General features: G+C 38.3%; 2 protein-coding genes across 2 annotated transcripts; one reads left to right on the forward strand and one right to left on the reverse strand.

The window, feature by feature from the left end:
• Window positions 1-2,550: 2,550 nt before the first annotated feature.
• wnt1 (wingless-type MMTV integration site family, member 1) lies at window positions 2,551-10,860 on the reverse strand. The gene is made up of 5 exons (XM_051095795.1): window positions 10,283-10,860; window positions 9,602-9,707; window positions 7,073-7,326; window positions 6,653-6,918; window positions 2,551-5,060 (listed from the first exon to the last, which is right to left on the reverse strand). The coding sequence occupies exons 1-5, from the start codon at window positions 10,290-10,292 to the stop codon at window positions 4,569-4,571; spliced, it is 1,128 nt and encodes a 375-aa protein (XP_050951752.1). The 5' UTR covers window positions 10,293-10,860; the 3' UTR covers window positions 2,551-4,568.
• A 3,138-nt stretch (window positions 10,861-13,998) lies between these two features.
• On the forward strand, window positions 13,999-19,873 carry wnt10b (wingless-type MMTV integration site family, member 10b). Its single transcript, XM_051097059.1, has 4 exons — window positions 13,999-14,381; window positions 15,456-15,718; window positions 16,012-16,463; window positions 17,569-19,873. Exons 1-4 carry the CDS (start codon window positions 14,107-14,109, stop codon window positions 18,058-18,060), a joined length of 1,482 nt encoding a protein of 493 aa, XP_050953016.1. The 5' UTR covers window positions 13,999-14,106; the 3' UTR covers window positions 18,061-19,873.
• Window positions 19,874-22,149: the final 2,276 nt, after the last annotated feature.

Here is a 22,149-nt window from a genome sequence, read left to right on the forward strand (position 1 = left end):
TTGGCCTATTCCTCACCTGAAAAGCTTTTAGATCACTGATAGTCTTTGGTTTTCACATTGCCACTGCTTTCTTCAAATTCAACCAGATATTTTCAGTGAGAATTAAATCTGGAAACTGAACAGGCCACTCAAGAACATTCTGACCGATCTCTGAACCAAGCATAAGAAGATTTGGATGTATACTCTGAGATGATTGTCCTGCAGGAAAATCCATTGCTCATCAGTTTCAATCTTTGCACCAAAGGCATCACAATTCTTGCCAAAATGGCCTGATATTTCAAAGAATCCATGATATCCTTCATACAATCATGTTTTCCACTGTCTGCTACAGTAAACAACCCCATAACAGGACTGGCCCACCTCCATGTTTGACCGTGGAGATGATGTTCTTCTGCTTAGAAGCTTTGGCTTTTTTGCACCAGGCAAAAAGTTCCAGTTTGGTCACATCACTCCATAAAACATTCTTACAGTACTCCACAGGTCTATCCAAATCAATTTAAGCATGTTCAAGTCTGCCTTTTTGTTCTTCTTGAAGAGTGGTATTCAGCAAGATGTCTCAACATAAAAGCCAGGCTTGTCTAGTGTTCTTCCTATACACTGTGTTGAAATGTAGTTCCTCCTTTTGTCGGGTCATCTCGCAAGTCTTTGGCTGTACATTGCAGGTTTTTCTCAGTTGCTCTGATCAAACATTTTATGATATTGTGTTTTTTTTTGTTCAACACCCTCAAAGGTTTTCTGGTACAACACACTTTAAACTAAGAAATAAGGCTGCAAGCTGTATTTCTAGGAACTTTTAATGACTTGGAAATCTTTATGTAGCCTTAGACTTTTTAATATAATAAAAATATTTCTTCTCAATAGCTTTTGTGAGAGCTTTGTTGACATTACCATTTTGCTACTCAACTTCAGCACACGCATGGGCTAAATGTATGTATGTTTAACAGCCCAAGTGAATAATAGAGTTTCTAAAGACCTAATTGTGTTTTAAGACCCTACCATAAATATATGTGACTTAAAACAGCAATGTTGAACAGGGATTGAATAATTGTGACATAGCTGTGTTATTAAAAAATCTTATAACTCAAAAACATTACATTATATATTGACATTGTCACTTTTAATATGCCAGTGAACTGTTGTAGTTGCAATTTTTACAAAGTCCAGGATCTTCAGAAAAGCTTGTATTTGCAGTTTCTGGGGGGTTGAATAATTGCAACTTTTAGAAAGAAACAACATAAGGGTGAGTAAATGATGACAAAATTTTATTTTTTGGGTGAACTATTCCTTTAATGTTTAAAACTGATTAATAGAAAGTTTAAAAAAGAGCAGTTCTTTGAAACAGGCATTTTTGTTACATTATAAATCTCTTCTCTGTCAGTTTTAATCAATACAGTGCATCCTTGTTGAATAAAGGATTCAAATTTTTGAACTGTAGTGTATCAAAGTTTCTGCACAAATATTAGGCAGCACAGCTGTTTTCAACATTAATAATAATAACATGTTTCTTGAGCCCCAAATCAACAGATCAGAATGATTTCTGACATATCATGTGACACTAAAATTGAAGTAAAGGCTGGTGAAAATTCAGCTTTGCGTCATACGAATAAATTACATTTGAAAATATATTCAAATAGAAATTTTAAATTGTAATAATATCTCACGATGTTGCTGTTTTACTGTATTTTTCATTTAATAAGTGCAGTCTTGGTGAGCATAAGCAACGTCTTCCAAACACATTAAAGAATCGTGATTATTCTAAAATTTCAGTAGTTTATATAACTAAACCTACTGCATGTGGAGCTTTATTTTAGTCTACTTTTTATATTTACATCTTCTCTCTTTTACCCTGTCAGCATTCCAGATCTTTTTCTCCTCTCATCCTCCCATCGCTATGCGTTCTGGGATGCGGATGTGACGACAGCGACGACAGCGCTCCCTCTCGCTGACCTTCAGTGACCCTGCGATATGTTGCGGCGGGTGAGCGAAAGAATCGGCTGGCTTCATCCAAACTCTTGTGGTTGCACTGGCCTCGCCGGCAGGGCGGGGGCAACGCAGCCTGTGATTATTTCTAATACCATTTCTTTATTTTGTTTCTGATATTAAGTGAAGCAAAACCTCTAGTGTCGTGAAAACACACAGATTTAACGCTGTGTTACGCCACTGCCCAAATTCCCTCAGCGGTTACTGTGGATTTAAGACGAAGAAGAGGGCTGCTCCTGTGCTTTTAGTGGTGGGAATGATGTTTAGAGGAACGGATATACTTGCACACTCACACTGTTGATTTTAAGTTAAGTGCTTTAGACATACCCTGTCATAGCAGATTGCGGTTCGGAGAAATGATTGATGGATCACAAATGAAGCTGAGGAGAATACGCAATGGAACATATGGAAAGACAAACCTGTTATTGAACACAAACCGTTAGGAAATGAGTGGCTCTCTGAAAACACACAAGTAATGAAAATATAAACTTTATTGTGCTATTGCTCTATATGAAAACAACTCTTCTAAACTGAGCTAAAATATTTATTTGATCAGCATTTCCTCTCTAGAAAAAAGCCAGCATACAATAATAAATACTTTTCATTCACAATATTAAAAGATGCTGTTCAGTGCATGTAAAACACAAGTGTCGAGACAAGCAAATCAGGCATTTGACAAAATAATCATGTCTCTGAGATGTACGTGTCCTCGTCGTATAAGTTAGCACACAACTGGCTGGAATTATAGTGTCTTCACCCCATTTTCAGATTAAATCATCTTCTCACATTGCAAGTTGCAGCATAAATATATAGATCATATCTATTTATAATATTTACAACATTTTGGTTACATTAGCTGATATACAAAATACAGTTTCCATAATTGTGGCTCTTCACAAACATAAATGTGAACTGTTTGTCCACTGTAAACTAGGTAGCAGGGCATTTACAAGATTATCTTTACACACTTTTATGAAATCTACCATGTACTTGTGCGTAATCGATGAAGTCTCTTCCGAAAGAAGGCTTTGAGTTTCTCCAACGGTAAACGTGCTTCTGTCAAAACCGAATCGACGAGTCAATCTCGGGTCAATCTTAATTTTCTCTTCCCAATACTTTTCCATCAGTACAATAACATGGTATACCACATAATAATAAATGGTATTAAAAAATGGCAGGAGACTCAAAGCAATGACGGGAAGCGTGGCAGGTCCGAATGGGAAATCACGAGAGGTTGGGCCGAGTTCGGGATTCCGCTACATAGTAATCGGAAAAGGAAGCCCCATCCCTTGAGAAGCACTTCACACAGTTTTATGTGAGACGAGTAGGACTGCAGCTAAAGAAAACAAGACGCTAAAATATTTTAAAGAACCACCCTCTTGTTAGAGTTTTGCACTGGTTTATGAGAGAGCATGCTTGTGGTTCGCTAACCACAGGAACATCTGTCAAACTGTGTCCAGTTACTACTTTCTAGCTTCCATGTTCCCCAGAGTACCAGAGACGGAGATTGGGAGAAGAGAAGACAACCTCGGGACTAGTGCTTCAGCGTGCCGAATTTTAACTGTCTACATGAATGTATTTTTAATGCTGTGCATAGTGGTTCGTAACCCATTTCTTTAGTCTTGAAGCCCTGTGTTGCAGTAACATCACCAAAATATCATGTTTTTCAGAGTTCTGCACATGTGCTTTTCTCAGTAGTTAATGCATTGAATAATCAGATTGTTTAGTCCCTTTCAACCGTGCTCTTTTCTCCAGTATTTAAACTTACCATGTTTATTCATTTCTATATAAGTTTAAAGGGGTCATCGGATGCAAAACTCTCTGTTTGAGCATAAATGTGTGTTGGCAGTGTGTGTACACAACCACCCTAAAATGATCAAAATCTACCCAGTGGTATTTTTAAAACCCAGGCCACTCCCACAATAGTTGATTGACACCATCGTCTTACCTTAGACCCGCCCTGAGTGAGCTGAGAACAGTCCGACTGCCATTGTTTTGACGCTGAAGCAGGAGTAGACAAAAATGTCTCCGATTGAGCGATTGAGGTGTTTTGTTGTTGGATGTAATAATGAACAAATCAGTCGTCATTTACTCCCGACATCTGAGCCGTTTTTTGATCCATTTTTGAAGGAAATGCGCTTGGCGATCTACATAAATGCGTCTATGTTCGCGCGAATCATTCGTGATGCAGCTTCCCCTACAACAGAAGTGAGTATAAGGGTTTTTTATGCATCTTTGCAAATCACCTTTCTTAATAATGTGCTATTTTGCAAGTTTTGCGGCTAAATGCCACTAAAGTAAACTCGTGGCTCGTCAGCCCACAGAAGAGAGGGGCGGGATGAGCAGAGCTCATTAGCATTTAAAGGCAAATGCAACAAAATGGCTCACTCTGAAAAGAACTGATTTTGGCAAGGTAAAAAGGGTGTTTTACACTACCACTGAGAAATTTTAACCAAAGTATGTTATAGACTTCTCATTAAGACCCTAACGAATCATATCAACTTCTGGAAAATGAGCATCCGATGACCTCTTTAAATACCCAGTTTGAGGCCTTTCCCTCCAGTTTATCAGTTTGTTCTGTTTGTCAATCATAGACACTGATGGACGGTCTGTGTACTGGTGCAGTTGAGGCAGCTCACGTGACAACACCAGTGGAAAGTACAGTGGCATCTTTCTGTGACCTGCTCCATTCGAGTCTTGTATCCCCGTCCGCAGCACAGCAGCTCGCACCCGTCCAGCGCCGGCGACGAACTGTTGCAGGTACGTCCCGATGTGCCGTGTGTGCCCGTTTTGCCATTGTAGGAACAGAAGTTGGGCGACTTTTCGAAATACACGAGGTCCCGAGCCGATGGGAGCTTATGTGCTGGGTTTTCCGGTTCTAGGTGACGAGGGTCAGCTCGATGGGATGCACGGTTGCTGCCTTTGTTTGCGTATATGACTCGGGAGGCGCCATCGAAACGGTCCTTCAGGAAGTCTCCCACTACACGGAAACTGGGAAGCCTCATCCAGCATGTTCGTACAGTGCAGGAACCAGACATGCCATGGCATTTGCACTCCTGTTGCATCTCTGATGCGACTGTCTGTGGATAGAGGAGAGGAAATGAATATGTATTGTGAAATATAAAATTTAAATTCTGCATGTTCTGTCTGTATTGTAATGTGAATGAATATATTTATATTTATATATTTGTGGGAAAAACACATAATAATAATAATGTATATATACATATAATAATGTTCTTATTCATTTTAGACTTTGATAAAAACAATGTATATGTGCCATGTTTAATTAATTTTAAACTAATTTAATTAATTTATTAGTCTAAATATTTGTATATTTAAACATAACATTGTCTAATATTATATAATTTAATGACTTATTTCCTTATCCGTTTAGGATTTGGATAAAAACAATCTGTAAATATGCCATGTTAAATTAATTTTAAACTATTTTAATTAATTTATCAGTTTGATTATTTGTATGCATAACATTGTCAAATAATATAATATAATATAATATAAAATCTCTTTTTTTCTTATCCATTTATGATTTAGATAAAAACAATCTGTATATGTGCTATGTTAAATTAATTTTAAACTATTTTAATTAATTTATCAGTTTGATTATTTGTATGCATAACATTGTCAAATAATATAATATAATATAATATAATATAATATAATATAATATAATGTCTCTTTTTCCTTATCCATTTAGGATTTAGATAAAAACAATCTGTATATGTGCCATGTTAAATTAATTTTAAACTATTTATATTAATTTATCAGTTTGATTATTTGTATGCATAACATTGTCAAATAATATAATATAATATAACATAATGTCTCTTTTTCATTATTCATTTAGGATTTGGATAAAAACAATCTGTATATGTGCCATGTTAAATTAATTTTAAACTATTTATATTAATTTAGCAGTTTGATAGTTTGGATATTTAAAAATAACATTGTCAAATATAATATAATATAATATATTACTTATTTTCCTTATCCATTTAGGATTTGGATAAAAACAATCTGTAAATATGCCATGTTAAATTAATTTTAAACTATTTTAATTAATTTATCAGTTTGATTATTTGTATGCATAACATTGTCAAATAATATAATATAAATAATAATTCATTTAATTTGTCTCTTTTTCATGTTAAATTATTCATTTAGTTTGATTATTTGTATGCATTTGTCAAATAATATAATATAATATAACATAAAAAACAATCTGTATATGTGCCATGTTAAATTAATTTTAAACTATTTATATTAATTTAGCAGTTTGATAGTTTGTATATTTAAAAATAACATTGTCAAATATAATATAATATAATATAATATATTACTTATTTTCCTTATCCATTTAGGATTTGGATAAAAACAATCTGTAAATATGCCATGTTAAATTAATTTTAAACTATTTTAATTCATTTATCAGTTTGATTATTTGTATACATAACATTGTCAAATATAATATAATAATATAATATAATATAATTCATTATTAAATTAATTTAAATAATATAAATAACCATTTTAGGCGAATAAAACTGTTTTAGCAGATTTCCATATGTACTTTGGGAAACTCCATGTATTGATAGATCTATTACTGATGTCTGCATTTGGAGGAGACAAATGGCTTTGGAGTGTCTCTTACCATTCTCCCTGCCTCATTGTTGTGCAGGTTGGTCAGATACCGTAGATCTCTGCCCCTCTCACTGGAATCCACAAACTCTCGTCCGAACATCCTGCCAAATTCCACATTGTCGCTGCAGCCTCCCCAGTGCCAGTCTGGCCCTCCAGGACCCCGGCGCCGGTAGTCGCAGGTGCAGGACTCAATGGCTCCCTCAGAGCAGGACCGAGCCACGGCGTGAGTAACACCAGCGCTTGTGATGGCAAACACAAATGCAGTCTCACGGCAACCTATCAAAACAATAAGCACAACGTAGAATCTCTATCACGCTGTGTCAGAAAATATTAACATGTAATTCCATGTTCTCATGTTTCACTGTATGAGATAGGAATAGTTTGCGTTGTTTAAAGCTTTCACAATGTCACTCTGAGAAGCCATGCTCACCCCGGTTGACAATTTTCCCAAAGACGTTGGGGCTGTGGGTGGTCGGACAGTTCCAGCGGCGGTTACGAAACTGCCATTTGCATTCTTTGATGGCTGTGTGCAGGCCTGCTGCAATGGCGTGCAAGATGCCAGGGTTTTGCCGGATCAGTTTTCTCTGACGACGACTTAGCAATGCCAGGCTGGGGTCCAACACCAACTGCACGTTCTTGGAGTTGGTGAGGAGATTGCCTGAGGACGCCACATTCACAATACCCCTTGTGGAGAAACAGAAAGATTGACTTTGATAAGCTGGAAAAAGCATGAGCAGTCAAGAGACTGTTTTCTTGTCAATTTATAATTGATTTGCCTTTTTAGTTTGGGAAATTAGTCACAAACGTGTGATATGCAACATTTTTAGTTGAATTTTTAATTTTAATGTTTCATTGGAATACTTGAAAGGTGATAGCACAGCAAATAAATATAAAACGTTAATGTTGTAATATTGAACATAAGACAATGTTTGCCTATTTCTAAATGCAACTGGCAGCAACAGACAGCAACTATCAGTCATAAATCTGAAAATTGCTTAATACAAATCTTTTCGAAGAACAAATCAAATACAGAATTGTATATAGCCTAATTCTTCTAAATAACATATAGGCCTAAATTTAAAGCATAAAGTTGAGATCAAAAGTTTACATACACCTTGCAGAATCTGCAAAATGTTAATTATTTTACCAAAATAAGAGGGATCATGTTATTATGTTAAAATGCATGTTATTTTTTATTTAGTACTGACCTGAATAAGATATTTCACATAAAAGACGTTTACATTTAGTCCACAGGAGAAAATAATAGTTGAATTTATAAAAATGACTCTGTTCAAAAGTTTACATACACTTGATTTTTAAGTTGTTCATGAGTTCCTTGTTTGTTAAACTGCCCACTGTTCTTCAGAAAAATCCTTCAGGTCCCACAAATTCTTTGGTTTTTCAGCATTTTTTTGTATTTGAAACCTTTCCAACATGACTGTATGATTTTGAGATCCATCTTTTTACACTGAGGACAACTGAGGGACTCATACGCAACTATTACAGAAGGTTTAAACGCTCACTGATGCTTGATGAAGGAAACAAGATGCATTAAAAGCCAGGGGGGTGAAAACTTTTTGAATTTGAAAATCAGGGTAAATATAACTTATTTTGTCTCCTAGGAAACATGTAAGCATCTTCTGTAGCTCCTGAAGGGCAGTACTAAATTTATATATATATATATATATATATATATATTAGGCAAAATAAGAAAAATGTACACATCTTCATTCTGTTCAAAAGTTTACACCCCCGTGTCTTACTGCACAGTTCTTCCTTCTATCAGTGTATCAGTGAGTGTTTGAACCTTTTGTAATAGTTGCATATGAGTCCCTCAGTTGTCCTCAGTGGGAAAAGTTGAATCTCAAAATCAAACATTGTTGGAAAGTGTTCAAATACACAAAAAATTTGTGGGACCCCAATGATTTTTCTGAAGAACAGCAGGCAGTTTAACTGTTCAGGGCAAACAAGGGCCTCATGAACAAATATCACTAAACAAAAAAAAAAAAAAGACAGCTGTGGATAATTCAGGTAACAACAAGGTATTAAGAATCTAGTGTATGTAAACTTTTGAACAGGGCCGTTATTATAAATTCAACTATTATTTTATTTTATGAACATGAACATCTTTTATGTAAAATATCTTATTCAGGTCAGTACTAAAAAATAACATGTATTTGTATTATCCCTCTTATTTTGGTAAAATAATTAACATTTTGCAAGGTGTATGTACACTTTTGACCTCAACTGTATATAATATAAAATACTGTATTTATATGGATTAAAAAAAATTCTTTCACCGTTATTATGGCGCATACCTACAGCTTTGGCTCATTCGTCGCGTCTATATTTTAACCTACTCCGGAATGCTGAGCACATTACACGAATTCGACCCTGAAAACGACCTGGAAAGGAACTGCTCCCAGCCATAAAATAAATCCGCATTTAATTTATCCCACATTGGATTGAAAAATCTTGTCCCGTGTTCAAGCCACACTGTCAAAATGACAGAGAAACCGAGAGAGGGAGAGCACACGCTAGCAAACATTAGCTCCGCGTAAACAAACCAGCTGAGATTGCATTGATTTATTTAGGAACTTAGTTTGACTTCTCTAATTTCAACATAACTTCGCGCTACTTTATTATATCAGTGATATGTTTTTTCTAAAATAAAGGGATAAAGCTCTGCGCATGCAGTGCAGCTGTTTACTAACACAGTAAATGACAGATTCACTCCAACCACTAAATGACATTATAAATCTCTAGCTTGTCTAACAGGTTTGATCGTTTAATTTACTGCTGTATGCACTAAAGATCTATGAGACTTAGTATTGATAATAAACATTGTGCACCAGCCCACAAAAGAAAAAGCGCTGGTTGTTGACGTTCTAGAATGAATGTAGCCTACTATATCTTATATGCACTAAATGCCATATATTATAGGCTTGCTTTATCTTACCACCACCGGCCGCTGTTGTTCACCGCCACTGTGCCAGTGAGAGAGGAGACCAGGAGGACACATGCCGCTTTGACTGCGAGAAGCAACGCGAGTACCCGCATGATATCTGAAAGGGCAAAGTTAACCAATTAACCTCAAATAAGATTCCTGCAATAATAAACGATGACGGGATCTTTCTGTATTAGAGGACTAATGAGCATCTTAACAATTAGAAATTAAAACGACAGGAAAACCATTAGGGTAGAACACAAAAATTATGTTTTATATGCAGAAAATACGATTTGGGTTACATACATGTATGTAGTTTTAAAAGAATATCAAAATACTTTTAGTAACCAAATTCTGTAATTGTCGATATGACGCAACAAATATAAAATATCAGCCTACGGTAAAAAAAAAAAAAAAAAAAAAAATATATATATATATATATATATATATATATATATATATATATATATATATATATATATATAATACATAAAAATATGATTTTAATGAGAATCAAAATAGCCTGGAGTGCCATAAAATACCTTTTAAATTGCTGTTTATTTTCTAGCTCATTTTTCCAATCAGCTTCAGAACCTAAAATTCTTTTATAAGATGTTTCTAAAGGCTGCGCCTTTCTTTTAACATTTTAAAATTGAATAAACAGCGATTTTGCTGTAATAAGCATCCACTTACCACTCCACATTCCAGTGCGACTGACAGCGTGGGTCAATGTTTATTCATAAAATCAGTGTAGAAGTCACAGAAAGGGTCCTGGATGGGATGCCAGTGCCAGTGCCGCTGTTGCTGCTGCTGCTGCTGCTCTTACAGTCTGTGTGTTAGTGATGCTCTGCTCACAGCACTGAACGCGTGGGACAGTCCCGTAGACCTGATCCCCTCGGTGACTGATAGGCGACACATTGTTCACTTATTGAACGCTACAAGATGAATAAAAAAGGGATTTGCTGCTCTCATCTCCCTCTGTTTTTTTCCTCCCTCCTTTTGAGTGGAACTGAATGGACGGATAGCTTAATTCTTCTCATTGGGCACAATGAATACAGGAGGCAAAACCCGACATAAAGGAGAGGAGATGAAGAAAGGATCCGTTATAGGCGCTTTAAATTACATATCATTTTGTAATCCTCGTCCAGAGATTCCTCAGATACATTCAAGCGAATTCCGTATACGCAGAGCAGATTTAGTCCTTCTCATTGCAGTGGGTGTGTGTGTATGCGCCCGCCACTTGCGTCTTCAGTTCCCTCTGTGTGGATGGTGTCGCGACACGGTTACAGTAAGAGGGGAATATAAAACATCTAAACTGGCCTTTTTACCCGGAGTGCTTGCATGCATTACTCCCTTAACTGCGTCTCCTCCCTCTTGCGAGTAAAAAAAATGTTTTTATAGATGTCCATGCTTGCGCTCTGCACCCACCCGTTTGTACTGTTTAGCCTAAATAAAGCACATCAAGTGGAAACGTCATGCTATAATTATGGTGAAAAATCTGGGTTAAATGAAAAGGAGAATATTAAAGACACGGGGCAGTTTAATGCTGCTTCAGTTTCTAGTTTCAAATGGAGCTTGACCAGTAACACATTTTGCTTTTAAAGTATGAAACACAGCGTATTTTTGGTGGTGTGTGTCTCACATTTCGATCAGTTCTCATTTGTCTGCCACAAAGTAAAATCTATCATATATCCCTATACTATTTGGAAGGTAGAAAACGTGGAGATTTCACATTTTGAGCGTTATTATGCTAATCTAATTTATTTGTTCACAATAATTATTTCATCACCACACTATCCTTAGCTCATTTTAAACATTTAATTAAAAAGATAAATAGCAAACGTTTTATAAAGCGTTACATATCTTTTAAACTTAAAATTAAACGCATCTAACATTTTTTTTTATCGTCTGCTCATTCACTCTTAAAAATAAAGGTTCTTTATTGCCATCGATGGAACCCTGAACAACCATAGAACCTTTCAACTGAAGAACTGGAAAAAGGTTCTTTAGATTTTTTTAAATGTTCTTCAAATGGTTCTTTTAAGAACTGTTCACTGAAAGGTTCTTTGAGGAACCAAAAATGCTTCTTCTATGGCAAAACACCTTTTTGCAGCTTTTATTTTTAAGAAAGTCGTTTCGACATCTCTGATAGGCTATTCTTACCATTTTTGACATTTTAAAAAACGAATAAAATAAGAAATCGTAACAGATAAAGAACACGTTTGAGTTTAAAGTGACACCAAAGTAGAAAGAGCCTAGATAAAACTGTTCACCATCTGGACTGCAGACCTCCCTTGATCGCATATGGTCAGTAAAGGCACGAATCAAATAGTATTTTGCTGTCAGTTTTGACTCCATACATTTATGGCATCGTCTGCGCGAAGAATTATGAGCAATTGGCAAATATTAAATCAGCGTATTTTAAGCACATATAAGGTGTTTGATGTCACCATGAAAGAATCAGAGAGAATAAGGGAGAGAGAGAGAGCACTTTTTGCTCTGAGGGATTGAAGTAAATGGCTAACTGAAGGAAGTGCGCTTTTGTTAGTGGTATTTAATGAGGGCTGCTTTTCTGGGCTTAGCCTGCTCTTATACTCTTGAAGGATCTTAAACAGGTTTTCCTGAAACACTCATGCGATGCGGCGCAGATTAGCGGCAATCCGGTTAAAGGGACGCCTTTTATATACAAATCAACTTCAAATCACTTTTTAAGCCACTTAGATATACACGCCATGGCAAAATGCTAATGCACTTTTCGTTGCCAGAGCTTAAGAAGAGGAATAGAGGTGATTAGCTCCGATACAAGAATTGATCTTCGAGAATAGGAGGTGATTAGCCCAAAAACCAAGAAGTGTTGTCAGGATTCGGTGTTAGGGCCGGTTAAGGGTGGATTTAACTCAATTTCATGACATTAATCCTAGTTCTACTACTGTTAATGGTAATATTAATAAAGATAAGAAGCGAGATGCTGGTTCTAGACTCACTTAAGGAGTTTTTTCACCTGCTGTGCATAGTGCATAGCTGACCACCAGCACGATAATCCCTTAATCTTGTAAACTGCTAATGCCTCAGATATTCTGGTTTATTCATACATTCATCAGTGCTATGTTCAAGTCTTCTTATGTCATCATGTCTACGTTGCAGCTAGATGAAAAAGAAAAGAAAAAACACTGACAGCTTGTCTATTGAACAAACTTATTATGTGCATTATGCATAATTTGTTGGCCCACTATGTAATTGCATATCACTTTCAATGAGCCTTGACAACAACCTCTCCATCATGGTCAGTTATGGGACTAATTATACGCACAAACTCAGACGTGTATAGACAAACAAACGAAATAAGTCTATTTTCCAGTAGTGCTCTAGGCTATCCGCAGCAACAGTCAGCAAAGCCTTCTCATTAAGAGTGTCGGGGAAAATGATGAATGTGGGCTTAATTAAAGTGAAACGTCACTATAGGGCTGCACGGTGAACTGTTGAACTGATTCGGAGTGGGAGGATGGGCGAACACATGAACACGCACACGCACCTCGCATTGTTCAAGAAGAACCGCACGCCTGCCTGCTGCTGCCCTGCTTATTGTAGCCTATATGAATGACTTTCGCTTTAGTTTAACTTATAGTTCACATACACGTTTACGGGGGAGCAAAATGTCTTGTCACAAGTTCTGCAATGCAGACACGTCAGAAAATAGGCCTGCTTCATAAACATACTAGATCAATAAATAAATGCAACGAATGCACAAGCCGCAAATGATAAGTAACACTTAACAAATCGCAGGTACCAGGATATAAATGCAGTTTATAAACTAGAGAGGCAGTTTGGTTTTTAGCAGTGAAAATGAACTGCTTTCCAGTAGCTTTCCATCTACTAATTGTATATGGGTTTCATAATGATTAATAATTCATAATTTTTAAATTAAATGTAAAGTGGTTAATCATTCCACACTGTCACTTTAGCACCATTTTTAATTTTTTAATTGGTTGCTATCTATCTATCTATCTATCTATCAATCTAATAATACCTCAAAAGGAAAATAAAACGTATGTCCCTAAACAAAGGTGAAAATAAATTCGCTATTTAGATCGTAAAACAGTTTTGCATAAATGTTATGGACGCAAATACTACTTATTCGTGATAAAATAAAATAAAACATAAAAAAATGTGTAATGCATAGTCAAAAAGTATGCAAAAATAATGTATATAACGTGCGTGGATAATAAAAATAGGCTTGTTACATTGAAAACAGGTGTGTAATATTGTTAGTCACGTGTTGCTCGGTGCACTTGTTATGAAAAAGATCTAAATATAGTCCATGCCCTTGTCAATATTGCGTCCTTTAGTTGACTCAGTATTGCTTTAGGCTTCTGCTGAAACTGATTTATTCATAGTCAGATTTATGCCCATTCAGCATGACAGTCACGATTATCCCATGTGTTTTTTTTTTAGGAATATAGAAAGTTTGACAGGCCTTGCTACTTTTTCATCGTGTTTAAAAACAAGCGCCTCAGGCGATGTTTGCCCACCCTGACGGCGCCCCCTCCTCCTCCTCCCTTCTTCTCCTCAGTGACATACACGCTCCCGTCCCAAGCTTCATCAAATGCTGCTTGCTCAACTCCCCGCTCCTCACACAAACAATTGAAGTCATTTCCAGTTGCTTTCTAAAGCGATCCCACAGGTGTTTTAATGTCCCGTCGAGAAAAGCTTTCGGCGCAATGGAGTTACCCCACAGACAGTATTTGGGACGAGTCCTGATTATGACTGCAGCGCTTCTGTCACCTGCGTTCACGTAAGTAGAAAGGTAGAAGCGCTTTCATGAAATCTGCTGGAGTAAATAAACTGTTTGTTTGTTAGTTTTGGAAAACAAGTGACTCAAATGCACGTTTACGTGTAGTCATTTGCGTGATTCATTTATTGTTGTTATTATGTAATTATAACTTTAAATTTCAAAAGGGTTTAAGGTTCGCGCCAAGGCTGCTAGTATTTGAAACTAACAAGCTAGTAAAGTACTTGTATCTAAAACGGATTAAAAAATATATATCCCAGTCAGCAGAAGGCTTGACATACTAGTACTCATTCCTTTGCTACTAGACAAGTGACTCCTTCACTGTTACTCGTAACAAACTACACATGTTTGGCACTGAATATATGGGAATCTGTTCTTTAGATACTAACTAGCATATATTCCAACTCTTGCTGGTGCTGTTTTCACTAGCTAAACAGTTATTAGTAACAATTAGCCTACGTCTAGTATTAATTGAATAGAAACTAGTGTCTATACTGGTAATTGTTACCAGAAACACTGTTAACTGTGTGGTTATGGATGTTCTCTCACCTCTCAAAACTGTTGATGGGCATAATGTATTTATTAACACCAGCGTGTTATGATTTGGATATAGTATTGGCCACAAATCTTTTCCATATAGTCATTTTCTCATCAGATTATCCTCAGGCATGCCAAGACACTGATAGAAACCAGGGCGTTTGAATATTCATGGATGTTTTATGTATGCTTCTTGCAAGGTCACAGGCTTGTTTGAATGTCAGGGCGCTTAATCGCACGACGGCAAATCTATAAAAAGCAATAGAATTTGTCACTTTTTTTCTTGGCTGTTCCAGTAAACATGTATTGATCAAATTATTTGAAAGGAATATGGCACGTGAAAGCATCAATTCCTGATACAATATTTTCCTGCTTCTCGTTAATGACTGAACTCATTGTCATAATTTCTTCACATATGTGAGTCATTTAAAAAAGACCACATGTGATGCTAAGTAACACCAGCCTTCTGCGATATTTACTGCGTGCAGTGTTACTTCATAATGATATCACTGCTATAAAATTAATTTTCTCCTTTCTCAGGGTACTAGGCAATGACATCCTCGGCCTGAAGGTGGCAGGAGAGCCAGTGCTTACCCCCAACGCGGTGTGTTTACGACTGGCAGGCCTGAGCAAGAAACAGATGCGTTTGTGTGTGCGCAGCCCTGATGTCACAGCCTCTGCTCTGCAGGGCATTCAGGTTGCTATTCACGAATGCCAGCACCAGCTCAGAGACCAGCGCTGGAACTGCTCCTCCCTGGAGAACCATGGCAAGTTGCCTCATCAGAGTGCCATTCTCAACAGGGGTGAGTCGATGGCAAAAGGGGCATGGGAAGTGCTGAAGTTGAAGTCGTAGAGAGCCAATACAGTCATAATCCGGGCATTGAAATGCTACACAGCCCAAAGAGGGAAAATATCAGCGTTGAGTCATTGTTTAACGCATTTGCGCCATGGAAAACATCTTTTATGAGATTTTAGATAAAGATCATTATAGATAATTATCTCACCAGCTGGCTCGTGCGCACTTCGCTTTCTAAGGGCTCTGTTTACTCTGCTGGCAGCTTGAGTTGCAATGTAAAAGTGCTTTCCTTCATCGCAGGTTTCCGAGAGAGTGCCTTCTCGCTGTCGCTGCTGGCTGCAGGTGTCGTGCACTCAGTGGCTTCGGCCTGCAGCCTCGGTAAATTGCGTGGGTGTGGCTGTGAGGCTAAACGTCGCCTGGATGATGACAAAATCCGGCTCAAGTTGACTCAGCTCCAACTTCAGACTTTTCAGAGGAGCGGAGTGTCTATAGCAGGTGCGGGAGAGAACGCACCTGAGTTCAGTTCACTGCACGGTGGCCTGCCGGCCAATCTGCGCTCGTCCCATCCCATCAGTCTCCTCAAACCCTTGCCGGATGAGGTCACGACGCTGCAGGACACCTGGGAGTGGGGAGGCTGTAGTCATGATGTCCGTCTTGGCGTACGGTTCTCTAGGGATTGGTTGGATTCCAGAGGATCTCCACGTGATATACATGCTCGTATGCGGATTCATAATAATAGAGTGGGCAGACAGGTGTGGTTTTGTATGTTCAACTCTAATAATCTCTCCTTGCAACTGCATTGGTCATTTAAAAATGACAACCGTGTCTTAAACAGGCGTGACATGATAAAACACTATTTTTTCCTTTGTCTTAAATTAATCACCTGCTTGGTTTCCATTTATCCAGACAGGTTAGCCCCACCCACAGAGAAATCAAATTCCCCTCCACATACTGTCACTGTTTAAGGATTAAATATCTTCTAATTGGGTGTGATTGTGGGTCAGTGAAATAACACTTGTTTTTATCTGTTCATTTATTAAAAAAACACACACACATTGCAAGTTGAATTTTAAATTTAATTTTATTTAATATGAATTTTAATTAATTAATAATTTAAACCTTTTTGTACATTGAAAATATTTTTTGGACATTATGATTAAGCTGTGTACACTCTCATGTATTCAAAATGTAAGGAGAATATATTTTTATATTTAGAGTCATTCAGTTTAAACTATGAATGGATAGATGGAGAATGGATGGATGGAGGGATGGAGGATAGATGGATGGATGGATGGAGAATAGATGGATGGATGGAGGATAGATGGATGGATGGATGGATGGAGAATGGATGGATGGAGGATAGATAGATAGATGGATGGACGGACAGAATGGATGGATGGATGGATGAAGGATAGATAGATGGATGGGGGATGGATGGAAAATGGATGGATGATGGAGGATAGGTAGATGGATGGGTGGGGGATAGATGGATGGATGGAGGATAGATAGATGGATGGACGGAAGGATGGATGGGGGATAGATAGAAGGATAGATGGATGATAGATGGAGGATAGATGGATGGATGGACAGACGGCTGGATGGATGGAGAATTGATGGATGGAGGATAGACAGATAGATATAGATAAATAGATGGATGGATGGATGGAGAATAGATATAGATGGATAGATGGATGAATGGGGATAGACAGATGATAGATAGATAGATAGATAGATAGATAGATAGATAGATAGATTGTCTCTGGGAACTTGTTGTATTACTTATTCTCGTTAAGAATTTGATTAACTTAAATATACAGATATACCACATTCTTTTCATTATGTCTTTGACCTCAACAGGTAGTTACAGACAACATGAGGAGAAAGTGCAAATGTCACGGAACATCAGGCAGTTGCCAGTTCAAGACCTGCTGGTATGTTTCTCCTGAATTCCGGCTCGTGGGTTCACTGCTACGGGAGAAATTTCTGACTGCCATCTTCATAAACTCTCAGAACAAGAACAGCGGAGTATTCAACTCCCGAACTGGTGAAAGCACCGGCTCAGATCAGCTCAGAGGCCGGCGGCGGAACATTTCCCGCGAGCTAGTGTACTTCGAAAAGTCCCCTGACTTCTGCGACCGCGAGCCAGCAGTGGATTCGCCGGGCACGCAGGGCCGCATCTGCAACAAGAGCAGCCCCAGCATGGACGGTTGCGGGTCGCTGTGCTGTGGCCGCGGACACAACATCCTCAAACAGGCCCGCAGCGAACGGTGCCACTGCCGCTTCCACTGGTGCTGCTACGTACTCTGTGAGGAGTGCAGGGTTACGGAGTGGGTTAATGTGTGCAAGTAACCCACCTTGTTCCAAATCCCCATTTCTTTTTTGGACCAAGAGACAACAACCTGTGACTGCCTGAGTGTTTTGCTCTCCTACAGTGTGTCTGTTTATCCATTTCTCTACTTCTTTTAACCTTCATCATCTGGGATCCATTTGCGTTGTGTTGCTGTTGTTATTCTCAAAATGCCAAGTCAGAGATTGAGGAGGAGGTGACTCATGTCATTTGTCTTTTTTTCCTCGCTTGGAATCTTCAGCCTCCAGAACCAAGCAAATGGCCCGAACGCCATCTGCACTCCTCCAAATAACAAGGCACAACAGCAGGAACAAATTATTCCTGCGAAATATCGGCACTGCTACGGTCTACCTTTTTTTTCACTTAAAAAGTGCACTTAATGTATATTCCTTACCTTGGCGAAGTGTTTGAGAAGTTTATGTTGTAATCATTCTTGAAGCTGAAATACCATCCTAGTAGGGTTGAGGTTTCTTGCAGTATTACACTGTATCTTGCAGTATTATGATCTTTGCCCACACTGGTCATGAAGAATCAATGGCTGTGATAATTGAAGGCAACATCTCAGTGCCTTTTATAAGGTTTCGTAAGATGTTCTGGAGCGAGTCTTGGCCAGCGACTGAAAATGTTGCCTTGTGTAGGGGTCTGAGTTTAGTTGGTTTTTATGAAAACCAGGACAATTGTGAAGTTGATATGCTGTGTAACCTCATGCTAACCTTCATAGAGACAGACCAATCACAGTACGGAGATGGATAGAGTGAAGGAACAACTGGAGAACACTTGTGCCTCCTGTGGATTTTTTGCAGCTGATTAAAAACAGTCACATCTCATCTCGTACTGCTGAACAATATTGAATGCCAGATGCCTTTGATGCAAGATGGAAGACATTCATCCTCTGAGTTAAACTGTATTTAAACAGTTGCCATTACAATCATGTTACAGTGAATTTGATGTATGCTGTTTTTAAACTTTAATTTTGAGCAATCAGTGCTTAGTGAATCAAAGTAATTATATGGATAAATTAACTTTCATATATTGACGCCTTTTGCATTCTTAAGGAGACTGTAGAGAATTTATCGCTGTAATATGTTATACAGTGCCTCAGTTTTTTGTTAAAGGGAGAGTTCACCCAAAAATGAAAATTCTGTCATTAATTATTCAACCTCATGTTGTTCCAAACCCGTAAGACCTTAGTTCATATTTGGAACACAAATTAAGCTATTTTTGATGAAATCCGTGAGCTTTCTGAGTAATTAATTACAGAATTTTCATTTTTGGGTGAACTATCCCTTTAAGAAACCCTTCTTGGTTTATCATGTGTATAGGTTTTAGAACCAGGAAAGGCCCTCTGGAACAGAGGAGGGGTCATAGATTGGAGTATTAGATATAATTCTTCTCTTCTGGAGAATTTTTTTACTCAATCCGACTTCTCATAATGGGCAACAGGAATAGGCTTTATAGGCAGATTGAGGCATGAACCTTCTTATATGGATCAGCTGTCCAAGGTTGCGCCATGTGCTGCTGAGTACTGTTTGTCCTTGTCTGTGAATTTGCATCTGCAACTGTCAGAGACTGGACCACTGTGTGATTTCCTAACTCAACCCAGGCGCACTTCTGATGTCTACGCTCTGTCTGAGTTCTCTGAGTGCACAACAATCACAAACATCTTAGGAATAAATGAGTTTTTCTGTATGATTCCTCACGAGACTCTGTAATGAGGATGCGCTGTGGCGACTGTGGATTGAGTGAAGTGACCACCCACGGTCTGCTGGCTTTATTGAGCGCGCTTCTCATGGTATTTCCTCTGGCAATAAAGATGGGAGCAAAAGAAAACTAGAGAAAGAGTGGTGTGGAATGATAAAGCGTTGGATATCTGGTTTGCATTTCTTTATTCCTTTATCATTTCACCCTGGAGCTGCTGCAAGAGGGAATTTCCTGTCGCTGTTTCTCCCATGTGTGAGACAGAGAAATTGGACGGCCATAGACCCCCCCCCTCCCAACCTCCCCCAACAAAATGCAGTGCAGCCAATCACACATACAAAGCAACATACTGACAGCATCAAAAATAATGACAACCAGACACTGTCATAGAGTAGACAGAAGGGCACAGAACTACTTGATAGATAGATAGATAGATAGATAGATAGATAGATAGACGGATGGACGGACGGACGCGCGGATGGTCGAATAGATGAATGTATAGATGGAGGACAGATAGATAGATAGACAGACAGACATGGATGGATAGATAGATGAATGTATGGATGGGTGGGTGGATAGATAAATGTATGGACAGATAGATAGATAAATACATACATAGATAGATACATGGATGGATGGATGATAGATAGATGGACGGGGGACAGACAGACAGATAAATAGATAGACAGACAGACATGGATAGATGAATGTATAACTGGATGGATAGATGGATGGAGGATAGATGGACAGACGGATGGATGGACGAATAGATGAATGTATAGATAGATGGATAGACAAATAGATGAATCTATAGATGGAAGAGAGAGATAGATAGACATGGATAGATGGATGAATGTATGGATGGATAGACAGACATAGATGGATGGACAGACAGATAGATAGACGGACGGACAGATGGATGAATAGATAGATGGATGGATGAATAGATGAATGTATAGATGGATGATAGATAGATAGATAGATAGATAGATAGATGGATGGAAGAACAGATGAATGTATAGATGGAGGATAGATAGATGGATGGATGAATAGATGAATGTATAGATGGAGGATAGATAGATAAATAGACAGATAGATAGAGAATAAATAGATAGATACATGCATAGATGGATGGATGGATGGAAAGATAGATGGACGAGGGACGGACAGACGGATAAATAGATAGACAAACATGGATAGATGAATGTATAAATAGATGGATTGATGGATATATGGATGGAGGATAGAAGGACGAATAGATTAATGTATAGATAGATGGATAGACAATAGATGTCTATAAAATCTGTAGATGGAGGAGAGGGATAGATAGGCAGACATGGATAGATGGATGAATGTATGGATGGATAGAGAGGTATAGATGGATGGATGGGCGTATGGATGGATGATAGAAAGATACATAGATGGATGGATGGATGAATAGATGGAGGATAGATAGATAGATGATAGACAGACAGACAGACATGGATAGATGAATGTACGGATGGATAGATGGATGTATGGATGGGTGGGTGGATAGATAAATGCATGGACAGATAGATAGATAGATGGGACGGTGTTTACATAGATGGGTAGATACTGTAGATAGATGACAGACAGACATATAAGTGTAATTAATATACAACATGAGGTACTGTTGTTAGCGGATATGGAAATATGTGAATATCTAGTGCACATACTTAGGTACATCAAAAGAGAAGGAAAAGGGGAAAAAAACAGCTGGAAACATCTGCTTCTGGGCTCCTTGTCCAGCTTCCCCTTCCATTTTTGATGTGGGATCGAGAGAAAAAGAGAAAGGGAAAGAAAAAACAAGGAGCCAGCTACCCAGAACATCAAAGCCGTTGCCTAAATGTGCAAGCCCTCATTAGTTCTGCAAGCCTAACCAACCCGACTTATGATTGTGTTTGCTGGGGTGCACTTTGGCAAACACTTCAGAGGAGAGGCTCCTTTAAATTATAACTCCCACCCCCCCGGCCCAGCTCTCTGCTCCCACCCCTACCCACTGTAGCCTCTTCTGCCCACCCCATAACCCCCAAAACTCCCAGTGCACACAAACACAGCGCTCCCCCCCCATACAGCACTCCACCCTATAATCTGGTGTGCAGCTGCAAGCATCTGCTCCACTCCCTCTCTCTTTTCCTAACCACTGAATTGATAAACACATCGATCATAAAGCCACTGACACACGGTGGACCGCGTGAAGCGACACGGGGACAGACTTTCCTGTTCATCTGGACTAGGTCTGGCCAGGCACTGTGGGTTTATACAATATCAAAAGGCATTTTTAATTAATATGATGCATCAGATTGAGCGGCATATTATGAGTAACCCCAATTCGACTGAATTCAGTGTTTAACCATACGATCTTGACTCTA

This window comes from Labeo rohita, chromosome 23, assembly GCF_022985175.1.
Source record: "Labeo rohita strain BAU-BD-2019 chromosome 23, IGBB_LRoh.1.0, whole genome shotgun sequence".
In the NCBI taxonomy this organism is placed as follows: domain Eukaryota; kingdom Metazoa; phylum Chordata; class Actinopteri; order Cypriniformes; family Cyprinidae; genus Labeo; species Labeo rohita.

Excerpts from the sequence above, each read along its gene's own strand:
- wnt1 (XM_051095795.1), bottom strand. Across the intron at positions 7,327-9,601 it reads AACAACAGCGGCCGGTGGTG|GGGTATTGTGAATGTGGCGT; the intron begins GTAAGATAAAGC and ends TTTCTCCACAAG. Across the intron at positions 5,061-6,652 it reads ACAATGAGGCAGGGAGAATG|ACAGTCGCATCAGAGATGCA; the intron begins GTAAGAGACACT and ends CTCTATCCACAG.
- wnt10b (XM_051097059.1), top strand. The coding sequence starts at position 14,107 with ATGTTTGCCCACCCTGACGGCGCCCCCTCCTCCTCCTCCCTTCTTCTC. Across the intron at positions 14,382-15,455 it reads CTTCTGTCACCTGCGTTCAC|GGTACTAGGCAATGACATCC; the intron begins GTAAGTAGAAAG and ends CTCCTTTCTCAG. Across the intron at positions 15,719-16,011 it reads GAGTGCCATTCTCAACAGGG|GTTTCCGAGAGAGTGCCTTC; the intron begins GTGAGTCGATGG and ends CCTTCATCGCAG.